General features: G+C 44.0%; 1 protein-coding gene across 18 annotated transcripts in view; it reads left to right on the top strand.

The window, feature by feature from the left end:
- The window catches only part of LOC122558518 (adhesion G protein-coupled receptor G5-like), an 88,354-nt gene that overhangs the window by 37,470 nt on the left and 27,069 nt on the right, over positions 1 to 23,815 (top strand). For 4 of the 18 annotated variants that reach the window (XM_087995985.1, XM_087995986.1, XM_087995987.1 and 1 more), the window contains 8 exons: positions 1,951 to 1,992; positions 4,955 to 4,996; positions 8,897 to 8,938; positions 14,815 to 14,856; positions 17,184 to 17,225; positions 18,487 to 18,519; positions 21,178 to 21,262; positions 22,762 to 22,912. In XM_087995985.1, coding sequence (XP_087852111.1) covers positions 1,951 to 1,992; positions 4,955 to 4,996; positions 8,897 to 8,938; positions 14,815 to 14,856; positions 17,184 to 17,225; positions 18,487 to 18,519; positions 21,178 to 21,262; positions 22,762 to 22,912 — 479 coding nt within the window. The remainder of the gene's footprint in view (positions 1 to 1,950; positions 1,993 to 4,954; positions 4,997 to 8,896; positions 8,939 to 14,814; positions 14,857 to 17,183; positions 17,226 to 18,486; positions 18,520 to 21,177; positions 21,263 to 22,761; positions 22,913 to 23,815) is intronic. The other 14 variants (XM_087995998.1, XM_087995993.1, XM_087995995.1 and 11 more) reach the window with 5 other exon arrangements.

The following is a 23,815-nucleotide window of genomic DNA, read 5'->3' as shown; positions in this document are numbered from 1 at the left end:
GCGTATCCCCAGTCAACTATTGCCATCAAACCAAATGATGAACCCTGGTTTAATAGAGAGTGCAGGAGGGCATGCCAGGAGCAGCACCAGGCATTGCTAGAAATGTGACAATAAACTGCTGAAGCCAGCAGACGGCACTATCTATGTTACCAAGCAGAGGCAGCATGCAATGGACAGAGCTAAGTGATCCCATAACCATCAGAACTAAGCACTGCAGTGCGCCCACTTCCAGTCATGAGTCATGGTCTACAATTAAACAATGAACAGGAGGACCATGCTCTCTGAATTTTGCCATCCCCAATGATAGGGAAGCCCAGCACATTGGTGCACAAATCAGGCCAACAGCATTTACAAACATCTTCAGCTCTAAATGCCAAATGCATGATATTTATTGGCCTGTTACAAAGAATGATGTAAACAAATGGCTATTGGCAATGGATACTGCAAGGCGATGGGCCCTGAAAACATTCTGGCAATAGCACTGAAAACGTTGTACCCAGAACTTGCCACTCCTCTTGCCAAGCTGTTCCAGTACAGCCACAACACTGGTCTAAAAAGATGAAGTCATGAGGGGTCAAAAACTCTCCTTGACAGCCAGGTAGTATTTGACCAAGTGTGAGATCAAGAAGTCTGGATAAAATTGAAGTCAATGGGAATCAGGGGGAAAACTCTCCATTGATTAGAGTCATTCCTGGAACATTGGAGGATGGTTATGGTTGTTGGAGGTCAGTCATTTTAGCTCCAGGGCATCTCTGGAGGAATTCCTCAGGGTAGGATCCTAGGCCCAACTATCTTTAACTGTTCCTACCCTCCAGCATTCTCTGATGATTGCACAATGTTCATTCCCATTCCCAACTCCTCAGATACTGAAGCAGCATGTATTAATAAGTAGCAAATCTGCACAACATCCAGGTTTGGGTTGGGAGGTCCCTAGAAATATTTTGGGACACACAAGTGCTAGGCAATGGCCACCTCCATCTAATGAGAATCCAACCATTCTCCCTTGGCATTTAATATCAATGGTAATTCCCAATCCGCCATAATCGACATCCCGAGGGATACAATTGACCAGAATCTGAACTGAAGTATTCATATAAATAATCTGGCTACAAAACCACATCAGAGTTTGGGAATTCTGTGGTGAATAACTTGCCTCCTCTCTCCTCAAAGCCTGTCCACCATCTAAGAGGTACATATCCTGAGTGTGATGATAAACGTCCCAATTGCATGGATGGGTGTAGCTTCAACAACACTCAAGATGTTTGACATCATCTAGGACAAAGCTGTCCACTTGGTTTCCATCCCAAATAATACCTTCATCATTCACTCTCTGAGCCAGCAATGCACATTAGCTGCAGTGTATATACCGTGTATGATATTGTCCTGCATTGACTCACAAAGGCTCCTTTGACAACAACTTCCAAGCTGGCAAACTCTGTCAATTAGAAGGAGAGGGCTGTAGATACTTGGGAACACCACCTTCCTTGCAACTTCCCCTCTAAGCCAGACACTATTCTCACTTGCAACTCTATTCCTACACTGTCACTGGATCACAATCACAGAAATCCATTGCTGGAGGTAGAAATTAGCATTGCCAAAGTCCCACAGGACTGCTGTTTCATGGAGAGAGAGATGGCTGGTGGCAACTCATTGTGAGGGGAGAGGTTGAGAAGGACAATCCTTCATGGTGACTTCAGCTGGTGGGGGTACTGAACCAGCCCTGTTGTCATCACCCTGCATTGCAAACCAGCTGTCCAGCCAACGCAGCTAACTTGACACCATAATGGCCAAAGTTCAAAATTGAGAAACCCAATGGTAATAAAACAGCACCCAAAGAGAGAAAATATAGGTTGGGATCACGGAGGTAAGATCGAAAAAAAAGGATGCCCCCAACAAAACATATTTTCTTCTGATTTCTGAAACTTGTGGTTGTCTTTTTTATCGCTACAGACAGAAAATGTAAGCAAATCTGCAAAAAGCTGAAACCCAAAGGTCAGTGATCTCATATACACAAAGTAAAAAAAAATGTGAGAATTATTATGCAAGAAGACAGAGGATGAAAGTAAGAAATTGTGCATTTAGAAAGCACCTGTCACAACCTCAAAAATTATCAAAGTGTGTGATAGATAATGAAATAATTTTGATGTTTAGTTGTTGTCAAACATAGCAGCCAATATTTGCACAGCAGGACCCATGCTAAGAGAATAGTTGAATGATTTGAATGTGCGTTTTAATGCTGTTGGACATGGGTTAAAATAGAGAGTAACTCACAGACTGGTCAAGCAACAGCCTGACATAGTCATTCCCACAGAATCATACCTCACAGACAATATCCCAGACACCACCATCACCATCCCTGGATATGTACTGTCCCACCAGCAGGACAGAACCAGCAGAGGTGGCAGCACAGTGCGAGATAGTTGGGTGGGAGCATCCTTGGAGTCTTGATCTTTGATTCCAGACCCTATGAAGTCAGAAGTCATCGTGTTATATATGGGCAAAGAAACTTCGCACTGATCACCACATCCCATCCTCCCTCAGCTGAGGAATCAGCGCTCCTCCATGTTGAACAATGAGGGTGGCAAGGGCACAGAACGTATTCTGGGTGAGAGATTTCAATGTCAACCACTGAGAGTGTCTCAGAAGCAGCATTACCGAACAAGCTGGTCGGGTCCAAAAGGACACAGCTGCTAGACAGGGTCTGCGGCAGGTAGTGAGGGAATGCACAAATAGGAAAATCATACTTGACCTCATCGTCACCAATCTGCTGGCTTAAGGTGCATCTGTGCAAAGCAGTGGCAGTAAGAGTGACCCCGGCACAGTCCCTGTGGACTCAATGCCCCACCTTCACATTGAGAATACCTTCTATTGTGTTGAGTGGCTCGATTACCATGCACAATGGGTCAAACTTTGAACAGATCTAGCAACTCCACACTGGAGGCGCTATGAACCATAGCAGCAGCAGGACTGTACTCCAGCACAATCTGTAACCTCATTGACTAGCGTATCCCCAGTCAACCATTGCCATCAAACCAGATGATGAACCCTGGTTTAATAGAGAGTGCAGGAGGGCATGCCAGGAGCAGCACCAGGCATTGCTAGAAATGTGACAATAAACTGCTGAAGCCAGCAGACGGCACTGTCTGTGTTACCAAGCAGAGGCAGCATGCAATGGACAGAGCTAAGTGATCCCATAACCATCAGAACTAAGCACTGCAGTGCTCCCACTTCCAGTCATGAGTCATTGTCTACAATTGAACAATGAAGAGGAGGACCATGCTCTCTGAATTTTGCCATCCCCAATGATAGGGAAGCCCAGCACTTTGGTGCACAAATCAGGCCAACAGCATTTACAAACATCTTCAGCTCTAAATGCCAAATGCATGATTTATATTGGCCTCTTACAAAGAATGATGTAAACAAATGGCTATAGGCAATAGATACTGCAAGGCGATGGGCCCTGAAAACATTCTGGCAATAGCACTGAAAACTTTGTACGCAGAACTTGCCACTCCTCTTGCCAAGCTGTTCCAGTACAGCCACAACACTGGTCAAAAAAGATGAAGTCATGAGGGGTCAAAAAGGTAACTCTCCTTGACAGCCAGGTAGTATTTGACCAAGTCTGAGATCAAGAAGTCTGAGTAAAATTGAAGTCAATGGGAATCAGGGGGAAAACTCTCCATTGATTAGAGTCATTCCTGGAACATTGGAGGATGGTTATGGTTGTTGGAGGTCAGTCATTTTATCTCCAGGACATCTCTGCAGCAATTCCTCAGGGTAGGATCCTAGGCCCAACTATCTTTAACTGTTCCTACCCTCCAGCATTCTCTGATGATTGCACAATGTTCATTCCCATTCCCAACTCCTCAGATACTGAAGCAGCATGTATTAATAAGTAGCAAATCCGCACAACATTCAGGTTTGGGTTGGGAGGTCCCTAGAAATATTTTGGGCCACACAAGTGCTAGGCAATGGCCACCTCCATCTAATGAGAATCCAACCATGATCCCTTGGCATTTAATGTCAATGGTAATTCCCAATCCGCCATAATCAACATCCCGAGGGATACAATTGACCAGAATCTGAACTGAAGTATTCATATAAATAATCTGGCTACAAAACCACATCAGAGTTTGGGAATTCTGTGGTGAGTAACTTGCCTCCTCTCTCCTCAAATCCTGTCCACCATCTAAGAGGTACATATCCTGAGTGTGATGATAAACGTCCCAATTGCATGGATGGGTGTAGCTTCAACAACACTCAAGATGTTTGACATCATCAAGGACAAAGCTGTCCACTTGGTTTCCATCCCAAATAATACCTTCATCATTCACTCTCTGAGCCAGCAATGCACATTAGCTGCGTGTATACCGTGTATGATATTGTCCTGCATTAACTCACAAAGGCTCCTTTGACAACAACTTCCAAGCTGGCAAACTCTGTCAATTAGAAGGAGAGGGCTGCAGATACTTGGGAACACCACCTTTCTTGCAACTTCCCCTCTAAGCCATACACCGTTCTCACTTGCAACTCTATTCCTACACTGTCACTGGATCACAATCACAGAAATCCATTGCTGGAGGTAGAAATTAGCATTGCCAAAGTCCCACAGGACTGCTGTTTCATGGAGAGAGAGATGGCTGGTGGCAACTCATTGTGAGGGGAGAGGTTGAGAAGGACAATCCTTCATGGTGACTTCAGCTGGTGGGGGTACTGAACCAGCCCTGTTGTCATCACCCTGCATTGCAAACCAGCTGTCCAGCCAACGCAGCTAACTTGACACCATAATGGCCAAAGTTCAAAATTGAGAAACCCAATGGTAATAAAACAGCACCCAAAGAGAGAAAATATAGGTTGGGATCACGGAGGTAAGATCGAAAAAAAAGGATGCCCCCAACAAAACATATTTCCTTCTGATTTCTGAAACTTGTGGTTGTCTTTTTTATCGCTACAGACAGAAAATGTAAGCAAATCTGCAAAAAGCTGAAACCCAAAGGTCAGTGATCTCATATACACAAAAATTAAAAAAAATGTGAGAATTATTACGCAAGAAGACAGAGGATGAAAGTAAGAAATTGTGCATTTATAAAGCACCTGTCACAACCTCAAAAATTATCAAAGTGTGTGATAGATAATGAAATAATTTTGATGTTTAGTTGTTGTCAAACATAGCAGCCAATCTTTGCACAGCAGGACCCATGCTAAGAGAATAGTTGAATGATTTGAATGTGCGTTTTAATGCTGTTGGACATGGGTTAAAATAGAGAGTGACTCACAGACTGGTCAAGCAACAGCCTGACATAGTCATTCCCACAGAATCATACCTCACAGACAATATCCCAGACACCACCATCACCATCCCTGGATATGTCCTGTCCCACCAGCAGGACAGAACCAGCAGAGGTGGCAGCACAGTGCAAGATAGTTGGGTGGGAGCATCCTTGGAGTCTTCAACTTTGATTCCAGACCCTATGAAGTCAGAAGTCATCGTGTTATATATGGGCAAGGAAACTTCGAACTGATCACCACATCCCATCCTCCCTCAGCTGAGGGGTCAGCGCTCCTCCATGTTGAACAATGAGGGTGGCAAGGGCACAGAACGTATTCTGGGTGAGAGATTTCAATGTCAACCACTGAGAGTGTCTCAGAAGCAGCATTACCGAACCAGCTGGTCGGGTCCAAAAGGACACAGCTGCTAGACAGGGTCTGCGGCAGGTAGTGAGGGAATGCACAAATAGGAAAATCATTCTTGACCTCATCGTCACCAATCTGCTGGCTTAAGGTGCATCTGTGCAAAGCAGTGGCAGTAAGAGTGACCCCGGCACAGTCCCTGTGGACGCAATGGCCCACCTTCACATTGAGAATACCTTCTATTGTGTTGAGTGGCTCGATTACCATGCACAATGGGTCAAACTTTGAACAGATCTAGCAACTCCACACTGGAGGCGCTATGAACCATAGCAGCAGCAGGACTGTACTCCAGCACAATCTGTAACCTCATTGACTAGCGTATCCCCAGTCAACCATTGCCATCAAACCAGATGATGAACCCTGGTTCAATAGAGAATGCAGGAGGGCATGCCAGGAGCAGCACCAGGCATTGCTAGAAATGTGACAATAAACTGCTGAAGCCAGCAGACGGCACTATCTGTGTTACCAAGCAGAGGCAGCATGCAATGGACAGAGCTAAGTGATCAACATAACCATCAGAACTAAGTACTGCAGTGCGCCCACTTCCAGTCATGAGTCATGGTCTACAATTAAACAATGAACAGGAGGACCATGCTCTCTGAATTTTGCCATCCCCAATGATAGGGAAGCCCAGCACGTTGGTGCACAAATCAGGCCAACAGCATTTACAAACATCTTCAGCTCTAAATGCCAAATGCATGATTTATATTGGCCTCTTACAAAGAATGATGTAAACAAATGGCTGTAGGCAATAGATACTACAAGGCGATGGGCCCTGAAAACATTCTGGCAATAGCACTGAAAACTTTGTACCCAGAACTTGCCACTCCTCTTGCCAAGCTGTTCCAGTACAGCCACAACACTGGTCAAAAAAGATGAAGTCATGAGGGGTCAAAAAGGTAACTCTCCTTGACAGCCAGGTAGTATTTGACCAAGTGTGAGATCAAGGAGTCTGAGTAAAACTGAAGTCAATGGGAATCGGGGGGAAAACTCTCCATTGATTAGAGTCATTCCTGGAACATTGGAGGATGGTTATGGTTGTTGGAGGTCAGTCATTTTAGCTCCAGGACATCTCTGCAGGAATTCCTCAGGGTAGGATCCTAGGCCCAACTATCTTTAACTGTTCCTACCCTCCAGCATTCTCTGATGATTGCACAACGTTCATTCCCATTCCCAACTCCTCAGATACTGAAGCAGCATGTATTAATAAGTTGCAAATCCGCACAACATTCAGGTTTGGGTTGGGAGGTCCCTAGAAATATTTTGGACCACACAAGTGCCAGGCAATGGCCATCTCCATCTAATTAGAATCCAACCATTATCCCTTGGCATTTAGAACATAGAACATAGAACAAAGAACAATACAGCACAGAACAGGCCCTTCGGCCCACGATGTTGTGCCGAACATCTAACCTAGATTAAGTACCCATCCATGTACCTATCCAAATGCCGCTTAAAGGTCGCCAATGATTCCGACTCTACCACTCCCACGGGCAGCGCATTCCATGCCCCCACCACTCTCTGGGTAAAGAACCCACCCCTGACATCTCCCCTATACCTTCCACCCTTCACCTTAAATTTATGTCCCCTTGTAACACTCTGTTGTACCCGGGGAAAAAGTTTCTGACTGTCTACTCTATCTATTCCTCTGATCATCTTATAAACCTCTATCAAGTCACCCCTCATCCTTCGCCGTTCCAACGAGAAAAGGCCGAGAACTCTCAACCTATCCTCGTACGACTTCCTCTCCATTCCAGGCAACATCCTGGTAAATCTTCTCTGCACCCTCTCCAAAGCTTCCACATCTTTCCTAAAGTGAGGCGACCAGAACTGCACACAGTACTCCAACTGTGGCCTAACCAAAGTCCTGTACAGCTGCAACATCACTTCACGACTCTTGAATTCAATCCCTCTGCTAATGAACGATAATACTCCATAGGCCTTCTTACAAACTCTATCCACCTGAGTGGCAACCTTCAAAGATCTATGTACATAGACCCCAAGATCCCTCTGTTCCTCCACCTGACTAAGAACCCTACCATTAACCATGTATTCCGCATTCTTATTTGTTCTTCCAAAATGGACAACCTCACACTTGGCAGGGTTGAACTCCATCTGCCACTCCTCAGCCCAGCTCTGCATCATATCTAAGTCCCTCTGCAGCCGACAACAGCCCTCCTCACTGTCCACAACTCCACCTATCTTCGTATCATCTGCAAATTTACTGACCCACCCTTCGACTCCCTCATCCAAGTCATTAATAAAATTTAATGTCAATGGTAATTCCCAATCCGCCATAATCAACATCCCGAGGGATACAATTGACCAGAATCTGAACAGAAGTATTCATATAAATAATCTGGCTACAAAACCACATCAGAGTTTGGGAATTCTGTGGTGAATAACTTGCCTCCTCTCTCCTCAAATCCTGTCCACCATCTAAGAGGTACATATCCTGAGTGTGATGATAAACGTCCCAATTGCATGGATGGGTGTAGCTTCAACAACACTCAAGATGTTTGACATCATCTAGGACAAAGCTGTCCACTTGGTTTCCATCCCAACTAATACCTTCACCATTCACTCTCTGAGCCAGCAATGCACATTAGCTGCAGTGTATACCGTGTATGATATTGTCCTGCATTAACTCACAAAGGCTCCTTTGACAACAACTTCCAAGCTGGCAAACTCTGTCAATTAGAAGGAGTGGGCTGCAGATACTTGGGAACACCACCTTCCTTGCAACTTCCCCTCTAAGCCAGACACCGTTCTCACTTGCAACTCTATTCCTACACTGTCACTGGATCACAATCACAGAAATCCATTGCTGGAGGTAGAAATTAGCATTGCCAAAGTCCCACAGGACCGCTGATTCATGGAGAGAGAGATGGCTGGTGGCAACTCATTGTGAGGGGAGAGGTTGAGAAGGACAATCCTTCATGGTGACTTCAGCTGGTGGGGGTACTGAACCAGCCCTGTTGTCATCACCCTGCATTGCAAACCAGCTGTCCAGCCAACGCAGCTAACTTGACACCATAATGGCCAAAGTTCAAAATTGAGAAACCCAATGGTAATAAAACAGCACCCAAAGAGAGAAAATATAGGTTGGTATCACGGAGGTAAGATCGAAAAAAAAGGATGCCCCCAACAAAACATATTTCCTTCTGATTTCTGAAACTTGTGGTGGTCTTTTTTATCGCTACAGACAGAAAATGTAAGCAAATCTGCAAAAAGCTGAAACCCAAAGGTCAGTGATCTCATATACACAAAATTTTTTAAAAAATGAGAATTATTACGCAACAAGACAGAGGATGAAAGTAAGAAATTGTGCATTTATAAAGCACCTGTCACAACCTCAAAAATTATCAAAGTGTGTGATAGATAATGAAATAATTTTGATGTTTAGTTGTTGTCAAACATAGCAGCCAATCTTTGCACAGCAGGACCCATGCTAAGAGAATAGTTGAATGATTTGAATGTGCGTTTTAATGCTGTTGGACATGGGTTAAAATAGAGAGTAACTCACAGACTGGTCAAGCAACAGCCTGACATAGTCATTCCCACAGAATCATACCTCACAGACAATATCCCAGACACCACCATCACCATCCCTGGATATGTCCTGTCCCACCAGCAGGACAGAACCAGCAGAGGTGGCAGCACAGTGCGAGATAGTTGGGTGGGAGCATCCTTGGAGTCTTGATCTTTGATTCCAGACCCTATGAAGTCAGAAGTCATCGTGTTATATATGGCAAGGAAACTACGACTGATCACCACATCCCATCCTCCCTCAGCTGAGGGGTCAGCGCTCCTCCATGTTGAACAATGAGGGTGGCAAGGGCACAGAACGTATTCTGGGTGAGAGATTTCAATGTCAACCACTGAGAGTGTCTCAGAAGCAGCATTACCGAATCAGTTGGTCAGGTCCAAAAGGACACAGCTGCTAGACAGGGTCTGCGGCAGGTAGTGAGGGAATGCACAAATAGGAAAATCATACTTGACCTCATCGTCACCAATCTGCTGGCTTAAGGTGCATCTGTGCAAAGCAGTGGCAGTAAGAGTGACCCCGGCACAGTCCCTGTGGACGCAATGCCCCACCTTCACATTGAGAATACCTTCTATTGTGTTGAGTGGCTCGATTACCATGCACAATGGGTCAAACTTTGAACAGATCTAGCAACTCCACACTGGAGGCGCTATGAACCATAGCAGCAGCAGGACTGTACTCCAGCACAATCTGTAACCTCATTGACTAGCGTATCCCCAGTCAACCATTGCCATCAAACCAGATGATGAACCCTGGTTCAATAGAGAATGCAGGAGGGCATGCCAGGAGCAGCACCAGGCATTGCTAAAAATGTGACAATAAACTGCTGAAGCCAGCAGACGGCACTATCTGTGTTACCAAGCAGAGGCAGCATGCAATGGACAGAGCTAAGTGATCAACATAACCATCAGAACTAAGCACTGCAGTGCGCCCACTTCCAGTCATGAGTCATGGTCTACAATTAAACAATGAACAGGAGGACCATGCTCTCTGAATTTTGCCATCCCCAATGATAGGGAAGCCCAGCACTTTGGTGCACAAATCAGGCCAACAGCATTTACAAACATCTTCAGCTCTAAATGCCAAATGCATGATTTATATTGGCCTCTTACAAAGAATGATGTAAACAAATGGCTATAGGCAATGGATACTGCAAGGCGATGGGCCCTGAAAACATTCTGGCAATAGCACTGAAAACATTGTACCCAGAACTTGCCACTCCTCTTGCCAAGCTGTTCCAGTACAGCCACAACACTGGTCAAAAAAGATGAAGTCATGAGGGGTCAAAAAGGTAACTCTCCATGACAGCCAGGTAGTATTTGACCAAGTGTGAGATCAAGGAGTCTGAGTAAAACTGAAGTCAATGGGAATCAGGGGGGAAACTCTCCATTGATTAGAGTCATTCCTGGAACATTGGAGGATGGTTATGGTTGTTGGAGGTCAGTCATTTTAGCTCCAGGACATCTCTGCAGGAATTCCTCAGGGTAGGATCCTAGGCCCAACTATCTTTAACTGTTCCTACCCTCCAGCATTCTCTGATGATTGCACAACGTTCATTCCCATTCCCAACTCCTCAGATACTGAAGCAGCATGTATTAATAAGTAGCAAATCTGCACAACATTCAGGTTTGGGTTGGGAGGTCCCTAGAAATATTTTGGGACACACAAGTGCCAGGCAATGGCCACCTCCATCTAATGAGAATCCAACCATTATCCCTTGGCATTTAATGTCAATGGTAATTCCCAATCCGCCATAATCGACATCCCGAGGGATACAATTGACCAGAATCTGAACTGAAGTATTCATATAAATAATCTGGCTACAAAACCACATCAGAGTTTGGGAATTCTGTGGTGAATAACTTGCCTCCTCTCTCCTCAAATCCTGTCCACCATCTAAGAGGTACATATCCTGAGTGTGATGATAAACGTCCCAATTGCATGGATGGGTGTAGCTTCAACAACACTCAAGATGTTTGACATCATCTAGGACAAAGCTGTCCACTTGGTTTCCATCCCAAATAATACCTTCATCATTCACTCTCTGAGCCAGCAATGCACATTAGCTGCAGTGTATATACCGTGTATGATATTGTCCTGCATTGACTCACAACGGCTCCTTTGACAACAACTTCCAAGCTGGCAAACTCTGTCAATTAGAAGGAGAGGGCTGCAGATACTTGGGAACACCACCTTCCTTGCAACTTCCCCTCTAAGCCAGACACCGTTCTCACTTGCAACTCTATTCCTGCACTGTCACTGGATCACAATCACAGAAATCCATTGCTGGAGGTAGAAATTAGCATTGCCAAAGTCCCACAGGACTGCTGTTTCATGGAGAGAGAGATGGCTGGTGGCAACTCATTGTGAGGGGAGAGGTTGAGAAGGACAATCCTTCATGGTGACTTCAGCTGGTGGGGGTACTGAACCAGCCCTGTTGTCATCACCCTGCATTGCAAACCAGCTGTCCAGCCAACGCAGCTAACTTGACACCATAATGGCCAAAGTTCAAAATTGAGAAACCCAATGGTAATAAAACAGCACCCAAAGAGAGAAAATATAGGTTGGTATCACGGAGGTAAGATCGAAAAAAAAGGATGCCCCCAACAAAACATATTTCCTTCTGATTTCTGAAACTTGTGGTGGTCTTTTTTATCGCTACAGACAGAAAATGTAAGCAAATCTGCAAAAATCTGAAACCCAAAGGTCAGTGATCTCATATACACAAAAATAAAAAAAAAGTGAGAATTATTACGCAAGAAGACAGAGGATGAAAGTAAGAAATTGTGCATTTATAAAGCACCTGTCACAACCTCAAAAATTATCAAAGTGTGTGATAGATAATGAAATAATTTTGATGTTTAGTTGTTGTCAAACATAGCAGCCAATCTTTGCACAGCAGGACCCATGCTAAGAGAATAGTTGAATGATTTGAATGTGCGTTTTAATGCTGTTGGACATGGGTTAAAATAGAGAGTGACTCACAGACTGGTCAAGCAACAGCCTGACATAGTCATTCCCACAGAATCATACCTCACAGACAATATCCCAGACACCACCATCACCATCCCTGGATATGTACTGTCCCACCAGCAGGACAGAACCAGCAGAGGTGGCAGCACAGTGCAAGATAGTTGGGTGGGAGCATCCTTGGAGTCTTCAACTTTGATTCCAGACCCTATGAAGTCAGAAGTCATCGTGTTATATATAGCAAGGAAACTTCAAACTGATCACCACATCCCATCCTCCCTCAGCTGAGGAATCAGCGCTCCTCCATGTTGAACAATGAGGGTGGCAAGGGCACAGAACGTATTCTGGGTGAGAGATTTCAATGTCAACCACTGAGAGTGTCTCAGAAGCAGCATTACCGAACCAGCTGGTCGGGTCCAAAAGGACACAGCTGCTAGACAGGGTCTGCGGCAGGTAGTGAGGGAATGCACAAATAGGAAAATCATTCTTGACCTCATCGTCACCAATCTGCTGGCTTAAGGTGCATCTGTGCAAAGCAGTGGCAGTAAGAGTGACCCCGGCACAGTCCCTGTGGACGCAATGCCCCACCTTCACATTGAGAATACCTTCTATTGTGTTGAGTGGCTCGATTACCATGCACAATGGGTCAAACTTTGAACAGATCTAGCAACTCCACACTGGAGGCACTATGAACCATAGCAGCAGCAGGACTGTACTCCAGCACAATCTGTCACCTCTTGACTAGCGTATCCCCAGTCAACCATTGCCATCAAACCAGATGATGAACCCTGGTTCAATAGAGAATGCAGGAGGGCATGCCAGGAGCAGCACCAGGCATTGCTTGAAATGTGACAATAAACTGCTGAAGCCAGCAGACGGCACTATCTGTGTTACCAAGCAGAGGCAGCATGCAATGGACAGAGCTAAGTGATCTCATAACCATCAGAACTAAGCACTACAGTGCTCCCACTTCCAGTCATGAGACATTGTCTACAATTAAACAATGAACAGGAGGACCATGCCCCTGAATTTTGCCATCCCCAATGATAGGGAAGCCCAGCACTTTGGTGCACAAATCAGGCCAACAGCATTTACAAACATCTTCAGCTCTAAATGCCAAATGCATGATTTATATTGGCCTCTTACAAAGAATGATGTAAACAAATGGCTGTAGGCAATAGATACTGCAAGTCGATGGGCCCTGAAAACATTCTGGCAATAGCACTGAAAACTTTGTACCCAGAACTTGCCACTCCTCTTGCCAAGCTGTTCCAGTACAGCCACAACACTGGTCTAAAAAGATGAAGTCATGAGGGGTCAAAAAGGTAACTCTCCTTGACAGCCAGGTAGTATTTGACCAAGTGTGAGATCAAGGAGTCTGAGTAAAACTGAAGTCAATGGGAATCAGGGGGAAAACTCTCCATTGATTAGAGTCATTCCTGGAACATAGGAGGATGGTTATGGTTGTTGGAGGTCAGTCATTTTAGCTCCAGGACATCTCTGCAGGAATTCCTCAGGATAGGATCCTAGGCCCAACTATCTTTAACTGTTCCTACCCTCCAGCATTCTCTGATGATTGCAAAATGTTCATTCCCATTCCCAACTCCTCAGATACTGAAGCAGCATGTATCAATAAGTAGCAAATCTGCACAACATTCAGGTTTGGGTTGGGAGGTCCCTAGAAATATTTTGGGCCACACAAGTGCTAGGCAATGGCCATCTCCATCTAATGAGAATCCAAACATCATCCCTTGGCATTTAATGTCAATGGTAATTCCCAATCTGCCATAATCAACATCCCGAGGGATACAATTGGCCAGAATCTGAACTGAAGTATTCATATAAATAATCTGGCTACAAAACCACATCAGAGTTTGGGAATTCTGTGGTGAGTAACTTGCCTCCTCTCTCCTCAAAGAATGTCCACCATCTACAAGGTACAAATCCAGTGTATGATAGTATATTCCTGTATGGGTGCAGCTTCAACAACACTCAAGTTGTTTGACATCATCTAGGACAAAGCTGTCCACTTGATGTACGTACCAACCAATACCTTCACCATTCACTCCTTCAGCCAGCAATGCACAGTGGCAGCAGTGTGTACTGTCAATTAGGAGAGAGCCGCAGATACATGGGAACACCACCTCTCCTGCAAGTTCCCCTCTAAGCCATATAGCCATCCTGATTTATAGCTATATAATCGTTCCTTCACAGTCGCTGGTTCAAATCCTGGACCTCCACTGCTCCAGTTAAAAAGTAACATTGCCAAAGTCCCCGAGAGGTGCTATTTCAGTGGAGAGAGAAATGGCTGGTGGTGGTTCATTGTGAGGGGAGAGGTTGAGAAGGACAGTCCTTCATGGTGACCTCAGCTGGTGTGGGACTGAGCCCACATTGTGTGCATCAGCCTGCATTGCAAACCAGCTCTCCAGCCAACTGACCTCATAATGGCCAAAGATTAATATTGACAAACCCAGTGGAAATGAAACAATATCCAAAGAGAGAGAATATTAGTTGGCATCACTGACGTGAGAACGAAAATCAGTCTGCTCTCAGCAAAAGAGATTTCAATTTCCAAACCTTATAGCTGCCTTTTTTTATCCCTACAGACAGTGACTGTCAGAAAATCTGCAAAACAATAAAAGACAAAGGTCAGTGATCTCATAAACACAAAATAAAAATTGCTGTCACCATTCTAAATGGGACAGACTTTGAACAGATCTAGAAAATTAATATTTGGAATCCATGAAGCACTGTGGGCCAGCAGCAGCAGCAGAATTGAACTCGAGCGCAATCTGTAACCTCATGGCCCAGCATATTGCCCACTCAACCATTACCATCAAGCCAGGGGATTAACCCTGGTTGAATGGAGAGTGCAGGAGGGCATGCCAGGAGCAGAACAGGCATTGCTAAAAATGCGATGATAAACTGTTGTAGCTGCCAGACAGGATTAGCTGTGTACCAAGCAGAAACAGCGTGCAATGGACAGAGCTAAGTGATCCCATAACCATCAGAGCTAAGCACTGCAGTGCTGCCACTTCCAGTCATGAATCATGGTCTACAATTAAACAATGAACAGGAGGACCATGGTCTCTGACTTTAACCATCCCCAATGATGGGGAAGCCCAGCACATTGGTGCAATAAACAAGGCAAATCATTTCAGACATCTTCAGTTAGAAATGCTGAGTGGATGTCATGTCGGCCTCCATATATATAGAATGATGTAAAGAAATGGTTGGATGCACAGGATACTGCAAGGATATGGGCCCTGACAACATTTTGATAATAGTACTGAAGACTTGTGTTCTTCAACTTGCTTCTCCCTTAGCCAAGCTGTTCCAATACAGCTATAGCACTGGCATCTACCTGAAATTTCAAGAATTGTTCAGGTATGTCCTGTATATAAAAAACAGGACAAAGCCAACTCAGCCAATTATCCCATATAGTCTATTCTCAATCATTAGGAAAGGGATAGTGCCATCAGGCAGCACTTTCTCAGCAATAACTTGCTCAGAGATGGTCAGTTTGGTATTGCCAGGACCACTCAGCTCCTGACCTCATTACAGCCTCAGTCCAAACATGGACAAAGGAGGTGAGGTCAAAAGGGGACGTAAAGGTAACTGACCTTGATATCAAGGTAGTATTTGACCAAGTGTAACAAAACTGAAGTCAAATGGAAATCTCTCCACTGATTACTGTTATTCCTGGAACACAGGAGGACAGTGGTGGTTGCTGGAGGTCAGTCATTTCAGTTCCAGGACATCTCTGTCGCAGTTACTCAGGATAGTATTCTGGGTGCAAACACCTCTATCAGCTTCTAGTGTCCTGCATAAGTTCAGAAATGGGAATGTTCTCTGATGATTGTACAATGTTGAATAACATTCCCAAGTCCTCGATTCTGAAGCAGCCTGTGTCTCTACGCAGCAAACTGTAGGCAACATCCGGGTTTGGGTTGATAAGTGCCTTGTAATATTTCGGTCACACAAGTACCAGGCAATAGCTATCTCCAACTAATGAGAATCCAACCATTGCCCCCTGACATTCAACGTCAATGGTAATTCACAATCCCTCATTATCAAGGGATGCAACTGACCAGAATCTGAACTGGACATTCACACAAATAATCTGGCTACAAAAATACATCAAAGGTTGGGAATTCTGTGGTGAGTAATTTGCCTTCTCACTCCTCAAAGCCTAACCATCATCTACAATGTATAAATCAAGCATGTGATGGAATATGCCCCAGTTGCCTGGATAGGTGCAGCTCCAAGAACACTCAAAACATTTGAAACCATTTAGCACAAATTTAGCATTTGGGACTTATTCTATCACACTCATGATTTACATCCCAACTAATACATTCACCGTTCATTCCCTCAGCCAGCAATGCACAGTGGCAGCAGTGTGTACTGTGTATGATGCTGTCCTGAATTAACTCACTGAGACTCCCTTGACAGCAGCTTCCAAGCCTGCAACCTCTATCAAGGAGAAGGAGAGAGCCGCAGATACATGGGAGCATCACCTCTCCTGTAAGTTTCCCTCTAAGCCATAACCCACTCTGACATGTGACTATATCATGGTTCCTTCACTGTTGCTGTATCAACATCCTGGAACTCCAATGCTAGAGATCAAAAGTAACATTGCCAAAGTCCCCAGGAGCTGCTGTTCCAATGGAGAGAGAGATGGCTGGTGGTGGCTCAATGTGAGGGGGGAGGTTGAGAAGGTGAATCCTTCACGGTCACCTCAGCTGGTAGGGGTACTAAACAAGCACTGTTGGCATCACTCTGCATTGCAAACCAGCTGTCCAGGTAACTCAGCTAACTAGCCAAAGATCAATATTGAAAAACCCAATGGAAATAAACCAGCACTCAAAGATAGATTGACATCACTGATGTAAGAACTAAAAACAAAATTCTGTCAATAAATGAAGTTTACTTTTTATTTCCAAACCTTACAGCTGTCTTCTTTATCTTACAGACAGAGTTTGTAAGAAAATTTGCGAAAAGGGGAGATCAAAAGGTCAGTGATCTCATAAACAAAAATAAAAGGAAAAATATCATCATTATTGCACAAAAAGAGAGAAGATGAAAGTAGGAAATGGTGCATTCGTGAAGCATTTGTTACACCCTCATAGTTTCCCAAAGTGTGCGACAGATGGTGAAATAATTTTGATGTTTAGTCATTGTTAAACATAGCAGCCAATGTTTGCACAGCAAGGACCCACGATTAGAGCATAGTTGAATGATTAGAATTGTGATTTAATGCTGTTGGCCATGGGATAATGTAGAGAGCTGTCTCAAAGACTCATCAAGCAACAGCCTGACATAGTTATACTCACAGAGTCATACCTGACAGACAATGTCCCAGACACCACCATCACCAACCCTGGATGTGTCCTGTCCCACCAGCAGGCCAGATCCAGCAGAGGTGGCAGCACAGTGGTATATAGTTGGGAGGGAGTTTCCCTAGGAGTTTTCAACATTAGTTCCAGACCCCATGAAGTCTGAAGCCATCAGGTTATATATGGGCAAGGAAACCTCCTGCTGATTACCACGTACCATCCTCCCTCAGCTGAGGAATCAATGGTCCTCCATGTTGAATAACACTTGGAAGAAACAATGAGGGTGGCAAGGGCACAGAATGTATTCTGGGTGGGGGATTTCAATGTCAATTCAATGCTGAAATGCTGCAGTACTGATTGAGCTGGTCAGGTCCTAAAGGACATCCATGCTAGACAGTGTCTGCAGCAGATAATGAGGGAACCCACAAGAAGGAAGAAACATACTTGACCTCATCCTTACCAATGTACTGTCTTCTGAAGTATCTGTCCAGGCCAGTGTTGGTAAGAGTGACCATCACACAGTCCTCGTGGAGATAAAACCATTGACAATACCCTCCACAGTGTTGTGTGGCACTGTCACTGTGTAAATGGGGCAGCCTTTGAACAGATGCAGCATCCAAGATTGGGAATCCATGAAGCATCATGGACCATCAGTAGCAGCAGAATTGTACTCCAGCACAATCTGTCACCTCCTGGCCCAGGATATTCCCCACTCCACCATTACCATCAAGCCAGAGGATCAACCCTGGTTCAATGGAGAATACAGGAGGGCATGCCAGGAGCAGCACCAGGTATACCGAAAAATATGATGATGAACTGCTGAAGCTCCCAAACAGTGTACCAAGTGTACCAAGCAGAAACAGCATGCAATGGGCAGAGTTAAGTGATCCCATAACCATCAGAACTAAGTTCTAAGCTGTCTTTATTTTATCTCCACAGATGATTGTTGTGAGAATTACTGCCAACCCAAAGGTCAGTGATCAAATAAACACAAAATTAAAAAAAGTCACAATTATTGTACAAGAAGAGTGAAGATGAAAGTAAGAAATTGTGCATTTATAAAGCACCTGTCACAACCCCAAAATTTACCAAAGTGTGTGATATTCTTTGAATGTTTAGTCTTTCTTAAACATGACAGCCGATGTTTGTACATCAAGGCTCCATGATTAGAGAATAGTTGGGCGATTTGAGCTGAGTTTCAATGTCATTGGACGTAAGATAAATATTGGCCAGAATATGTCTTCTGTTCATCCTCAAATAGAGTTTTCAGATCTTTTACATTTAAATTTACATGGACAGAATTGCAGATTAAACACAACATCTGGATCATTGAAATGACGACTGAGTCCATCTATTTAAGTGCCTGTAGTGAGGTTTCAGCTGTTTAGCTGGGTGGCAATGACAGAGTGGTTCTCTCCCGAGACTATCACAGAGACCCAGGTAATGTTCTGGGGACCTGGGTTTGAATCCAATGACCATGTTGTCCATCATTGATTGTCAGGAAAATAACCATCCTACTCACTAATGCCCGTCAGGGAAGGATGGCTACCATCATCACCTGGTCTGGCTGACATGTGACTCCAGACCAACAGCAATGTGATTGACTCTTAACTGCCCTCTGTAATTGTGTAGCCAGCTACTTGGTTGTACCAACTGGTAGAAACAAAAAAATAGAATGGAAACAGCTGGACCACCTGGCATTGACCTAGGTACTGGGAACAACAAAGGCAAACACAGCCCTGTTGAACCTGCAAAGTCCTCCTTACTAATATCTGGCGGCTAGTGCCAAAATTGTGACAGCTGTCCCACAGACTAGGCAAAAATGCCCTGACATATTTATCCTCACAGACAGGTTTCCCATTACTGAGAGCAGCACCAGGTTTCAGCCTTCATGTGTACACTTTGAGGTTCGTGTACCTGTGGTCTGGCCTTTGATAGATGTCAAACAAGGCACGGGTCCTAATACTCCCACCCCCCAGGAAGGGCAGCATTTGTTGCCCGACCCATTACCCTCAAGAAGGTGAAGCTGGATCAACACATCAGAGAGAAAGAAATGGGAAGTTATATTGATGTGGTTGGGTGAGGAAGGTAGGAGGATACTCATATAAACACTGGTACTGACCAGTTGGGCTGTTTCTGTGCTGTCAATGGAACTTGACATGGTTTGATGTCATGAATTAAGATGGACCAAATGTCTGGTTTTTAATCAAACACCTCATCTTGGAACTAGGTGATGTCAGATGTACTTTTTTTTGTGTTTTGAGAAGGGGATAATTGAGGAACTTATCCAAATCACACTTCCTCTTGCCCTGTACTGGCTGTGCAGAAATCTGCAACCTGTATTGATCCTGAAACCCCATTTATCCTGGGAATTCTGGCAGGAGAACAGCAGAGCTCCAGGGAAATGGATGTCTACTTAAAAACAAACAAACAGGGGAAGGTGAGTCTCATTCACCAGCCCATGCCACCATTTACTGAGACCACGTCTGATCTTCCACTTCAGCAACATTTTCCTGCAGTCTCTGTATGAGCGGTGGTCATGTCAGTGAGCTCATAACTGAGAGTTCCAAACTAATATCCTGAGGATGTGAGCTCGAATCCCACCCTGGGAATATGTAATTGGGCTTTGAATCAAAATCTGGAGTCATACAACACGGAAACAGACCCTTCGGTCCAAACCAATCTATTCGCACCTGGCCTGTACCCATCCAGATGCCTTTTAAATATTGCAATTGTGTTAGTCTACTGGTGACTTTGAAATCATTGCTGGTCAGGTATAATCATAGAATCCCTACAGTGTGGAAACAGGCCCTTCGGCCCAACAAGTCCACACTGACCTTTCAAAGAGTATCCCACCCAAACCTAATACTCTACATTTACCCCTGATTTATGCACCTAACCTACACATCCCTGAACGCTATGAGAAATTTAGCATGGCCAATTCAAATAACCTGTACATCTTTGGACTGTGGGAGGAAGCTCATGGAGAGAATGTGCAAACTCCACACAAACTGTTGGCCAAGGCTGGGATTGAACCCGGGTCCCTAGCACTGTCAGCCAGCATTGCTAACCACTGAGACAATGTGCCACCCAGTATCCATCAGGTTAATGAATATGCTGAGCTTAGTTTATCTGGCCTCCATGTGACTCCAGACCCACAGCTGTCTTCTCAGTACTAGGGCAGTTCAGGATGGGTAATAAATATTGGCCCAGTCAGTTATAGCAAAGTGAATTTATGGATTTAGAATAGAAATCCCTTGATGTTTATAATCTCTCAATCTGAGCCTCCACAGTCCCCTGGAGAAGGAATTCCTCATGTCAGTCTGAAATAACCTGCCCCTCATTATGTTACCTGGTCTGGATTACATCCCTCCTCACTCTACCATCCAATTTCCAGGCTGATATATAATAATAAACTGCTTTTAAGAAATGGTTAGTAGGCTCCAACTTGACATTTCATCTCATGAGTAGTTGGACACAGCTCTTTAAACCATCGATCCATGTTTTATTTAAAAACACTGACTTGTTTAACCACTGTTAACATCGAGAAGCATGATGGAATTTAAAAAAGAGAGAGCACTAATTACGTTTAAGAGACTCAGTCAATATTCTTTTATCATTTCATTTCAGAAACTCTAACATCAGATAAATGTGAGGCATTTGTCCAGAATCTAACTACAACATGCAATCTACAGGCAAAGAACATTAAGAACAAGTAAGTGTATGTGGTTGATATTTTCAGCGCAGAACATGGATCAGGATCAGGATCAGGATCGGGAAAAGGCCTGGGTTTATAATTGATTAGTTGATTGAATTGGAATTAGAGCAGAACAGACCTGATGAAGGGTTTCAGCCCAAAACATGGGCCTTCCTGCCCCTCGGAAGTTGTCTGACCTGCTGTGCTTTTCCAGCTCCACATCTACTGACTCTGGCTTCCAGCATCAGCAATCCTTACTATCTTCATGATGCTGTTAAAATGATGTATTCTGTTTTTATCAGCTTTTTGCCTAAACTTCTAGAATACGGATCATTGAGGGGAGGCTGAATGTCTAGTGGTGCTATCGCTAAGTGATTAATCCAAAGACCCAGGTACTGTTCTGAAGTCCTGGGTTCAAATCTCACTACAGCAGATGGTAAATTCCAATTCAATAAAAATCTGGCTTTAAGGATCTAATTGTGAACATCGTTGATTTTTGTACATGTGTTGTTGGTGTGGAACCATTGTTGTGGAACCATTCGCATTGAGATGAGGAATTCCTTCTCCAGAGGGCTGTGGAGGTTCGGCTGTTGCGTTTGTTCAAGGCTCAGGTTGAGAGATTATAAACATCAAGGGATTTCTTTTTTAAATCCATAAATTCACATTGCTATCACTGACTGGGCCAATATTTATTACCCATCCCTAACTAGTACTGAGAAGACAGCTGAGAGTCAACCACATTTCTGTGGGTCTGGAGTCACATGGAGGCCAGGTAAGCTAAGCTCAGCACATTCATTAACCTGATAGATATTCGGATGGCATGTTGGCTCAGTGTTTAGCACTGAAGGCTCACAATGCTAGGGACCAGGGTTTAATACCAGCTTTGGGCAACTGTCTGTGTGGAGCTTGCACATTCTCTCTGTGGGTTTCCCCTGATTAGGTGAATTGGTCATGCTAAATTACCCAATGTGATCTTTGGTTGAGATTATAACATTTACGACACAGAATGCTATATCTGATTCCACTAGAGTTGAACCCTATTGGGGGATATTAACAAGTGTAATGAAGTTCAGGCCATTATTGTAGGCCAAAGACTGAAAAGTGCACAGCTAGTGACAACCACAGTGAAGACAGATCCCACAAACTGCTCAGCAGCCCCCTCGGTCAGTAGTAATTGGTATTACAAACATCCCTTAAACTCTGACTTTTTCTCATAAGGAAGAGACATTTTCCTCCCAGGATCTCACCTTTGATTTCCCTCAAACACAGCTCTTATTCAGCCTGGAAGCTTTCTTTCATTTTCTTTGGCCTGCAATAATGATCAAGAAACAACCTCATAACCTTCGAATATCTCAGCAGCAGTCCACCATCCAGCTGCTCAATCTCTTCTCCCAAGACTGTATCCGGCTGGATCCACAAGGCTGCATCCCAGCGTCTAACCACTTCAATTAGCTGATAATCGCTTACTTTACTATCTACATTACTCATCTTGTGTATTTTAAAATCTCTTGTTACAGATTACAAAGGAGATGTATAAGAGCCACAGCTAATTGTGAAGCTTCTGACAAAGACAGTATCACACAAATACACTCAAGATATAAAGCTTATTGTAGAAAATTAACCAACTCAAGTTTTAAAGGAATAACACTTGTTGCCAATTCTTCATGGGTAAGTAATTTTCACTAACTCTGTGCCTAGCAAAGCTACAACTACAGGTACAGACAACATAGCATCTCTGACCTGATTTTTCAACGTGCACAGAAATGTTTGCCTTGTAACATCAAATCTGACGTGGCATCCTATATATTTATAATTTTCAAAGTTCATATTTGAGGCTAGATTTTTATCTCAATATGTTTTAAGTACTAATATATATTGATGAACATAAAAGGAATTGAATGAGATTTAAATTAAATATTCATCTCAAATATACTAGCCTCACCTTAAACTAAAATAAAGAACTGTGGGCACTGGAGGTCTGAAACCAAACCAGAAACTGAAGTCTGATGAAGAGATACGAGACTTGAAACATTAATTCTGCTTTCTTCCCACAGATGCTGCTGCCAGACTTGCTGAGTTTCTCCAGCATTTTCTGTTCTTGTTTGTGAGTTGCCTCACTCTGCTTGGGAATAAATGCGCTCTTCATGTTTTTAGGCCTCTAACTGCATACATCAGCAGCAAGGAATACAGGCTGCCTCTGGGAATTGGGTAGGGTAATTGATTAAATATGAAACCAAACTTAGTACACACTGATACAGGGATAAGCTTATATTAAGTTATATAAAAATGGGAGAAAGAGATACAATTAGGCCTATTGTGATACATGATCCAGTGGATAGCGCAACCTCAGACATCAACCATTCACCCCAAAGCAATGAAAAACCCAACACTGCCAATGCTCGAAATCTGAAAGATATACAGAAAATGCTGGAGAAACCCAGCAAGTCTGGCAGCATCTGTGGAGAAAGAAACAGTGTAAACATTTCAAGTCCAGTATGAGCCTTCTTTGGAATGCTGAAGGAATAAATTCCAAGGAAGAATCATGCTTGCCTCAGAACGTTAACTTTCTCT

The sequence above is a fragment of the Chiloscyllium plagiosum genome, unplaced genomic scaffold (genome assembly GCF_037043375.1).
Source record: "Chiloscyllium plagiosum isolate Xiang-an unplaced genomic scaffold, Cpla_swu_hap1 HiC_scaffold_17, whole genome shotgun sequence".
NCBI lineage: Eukaryota > Metazoa > Chordata > Chondrichthyes > Orectolobiformes > Hemiscylliidae > Chiloscyllium > Chiloscyllium plagiosum.
This window is presented reverse-complemented; position numbering and strand designations above follow the sequence as displayed.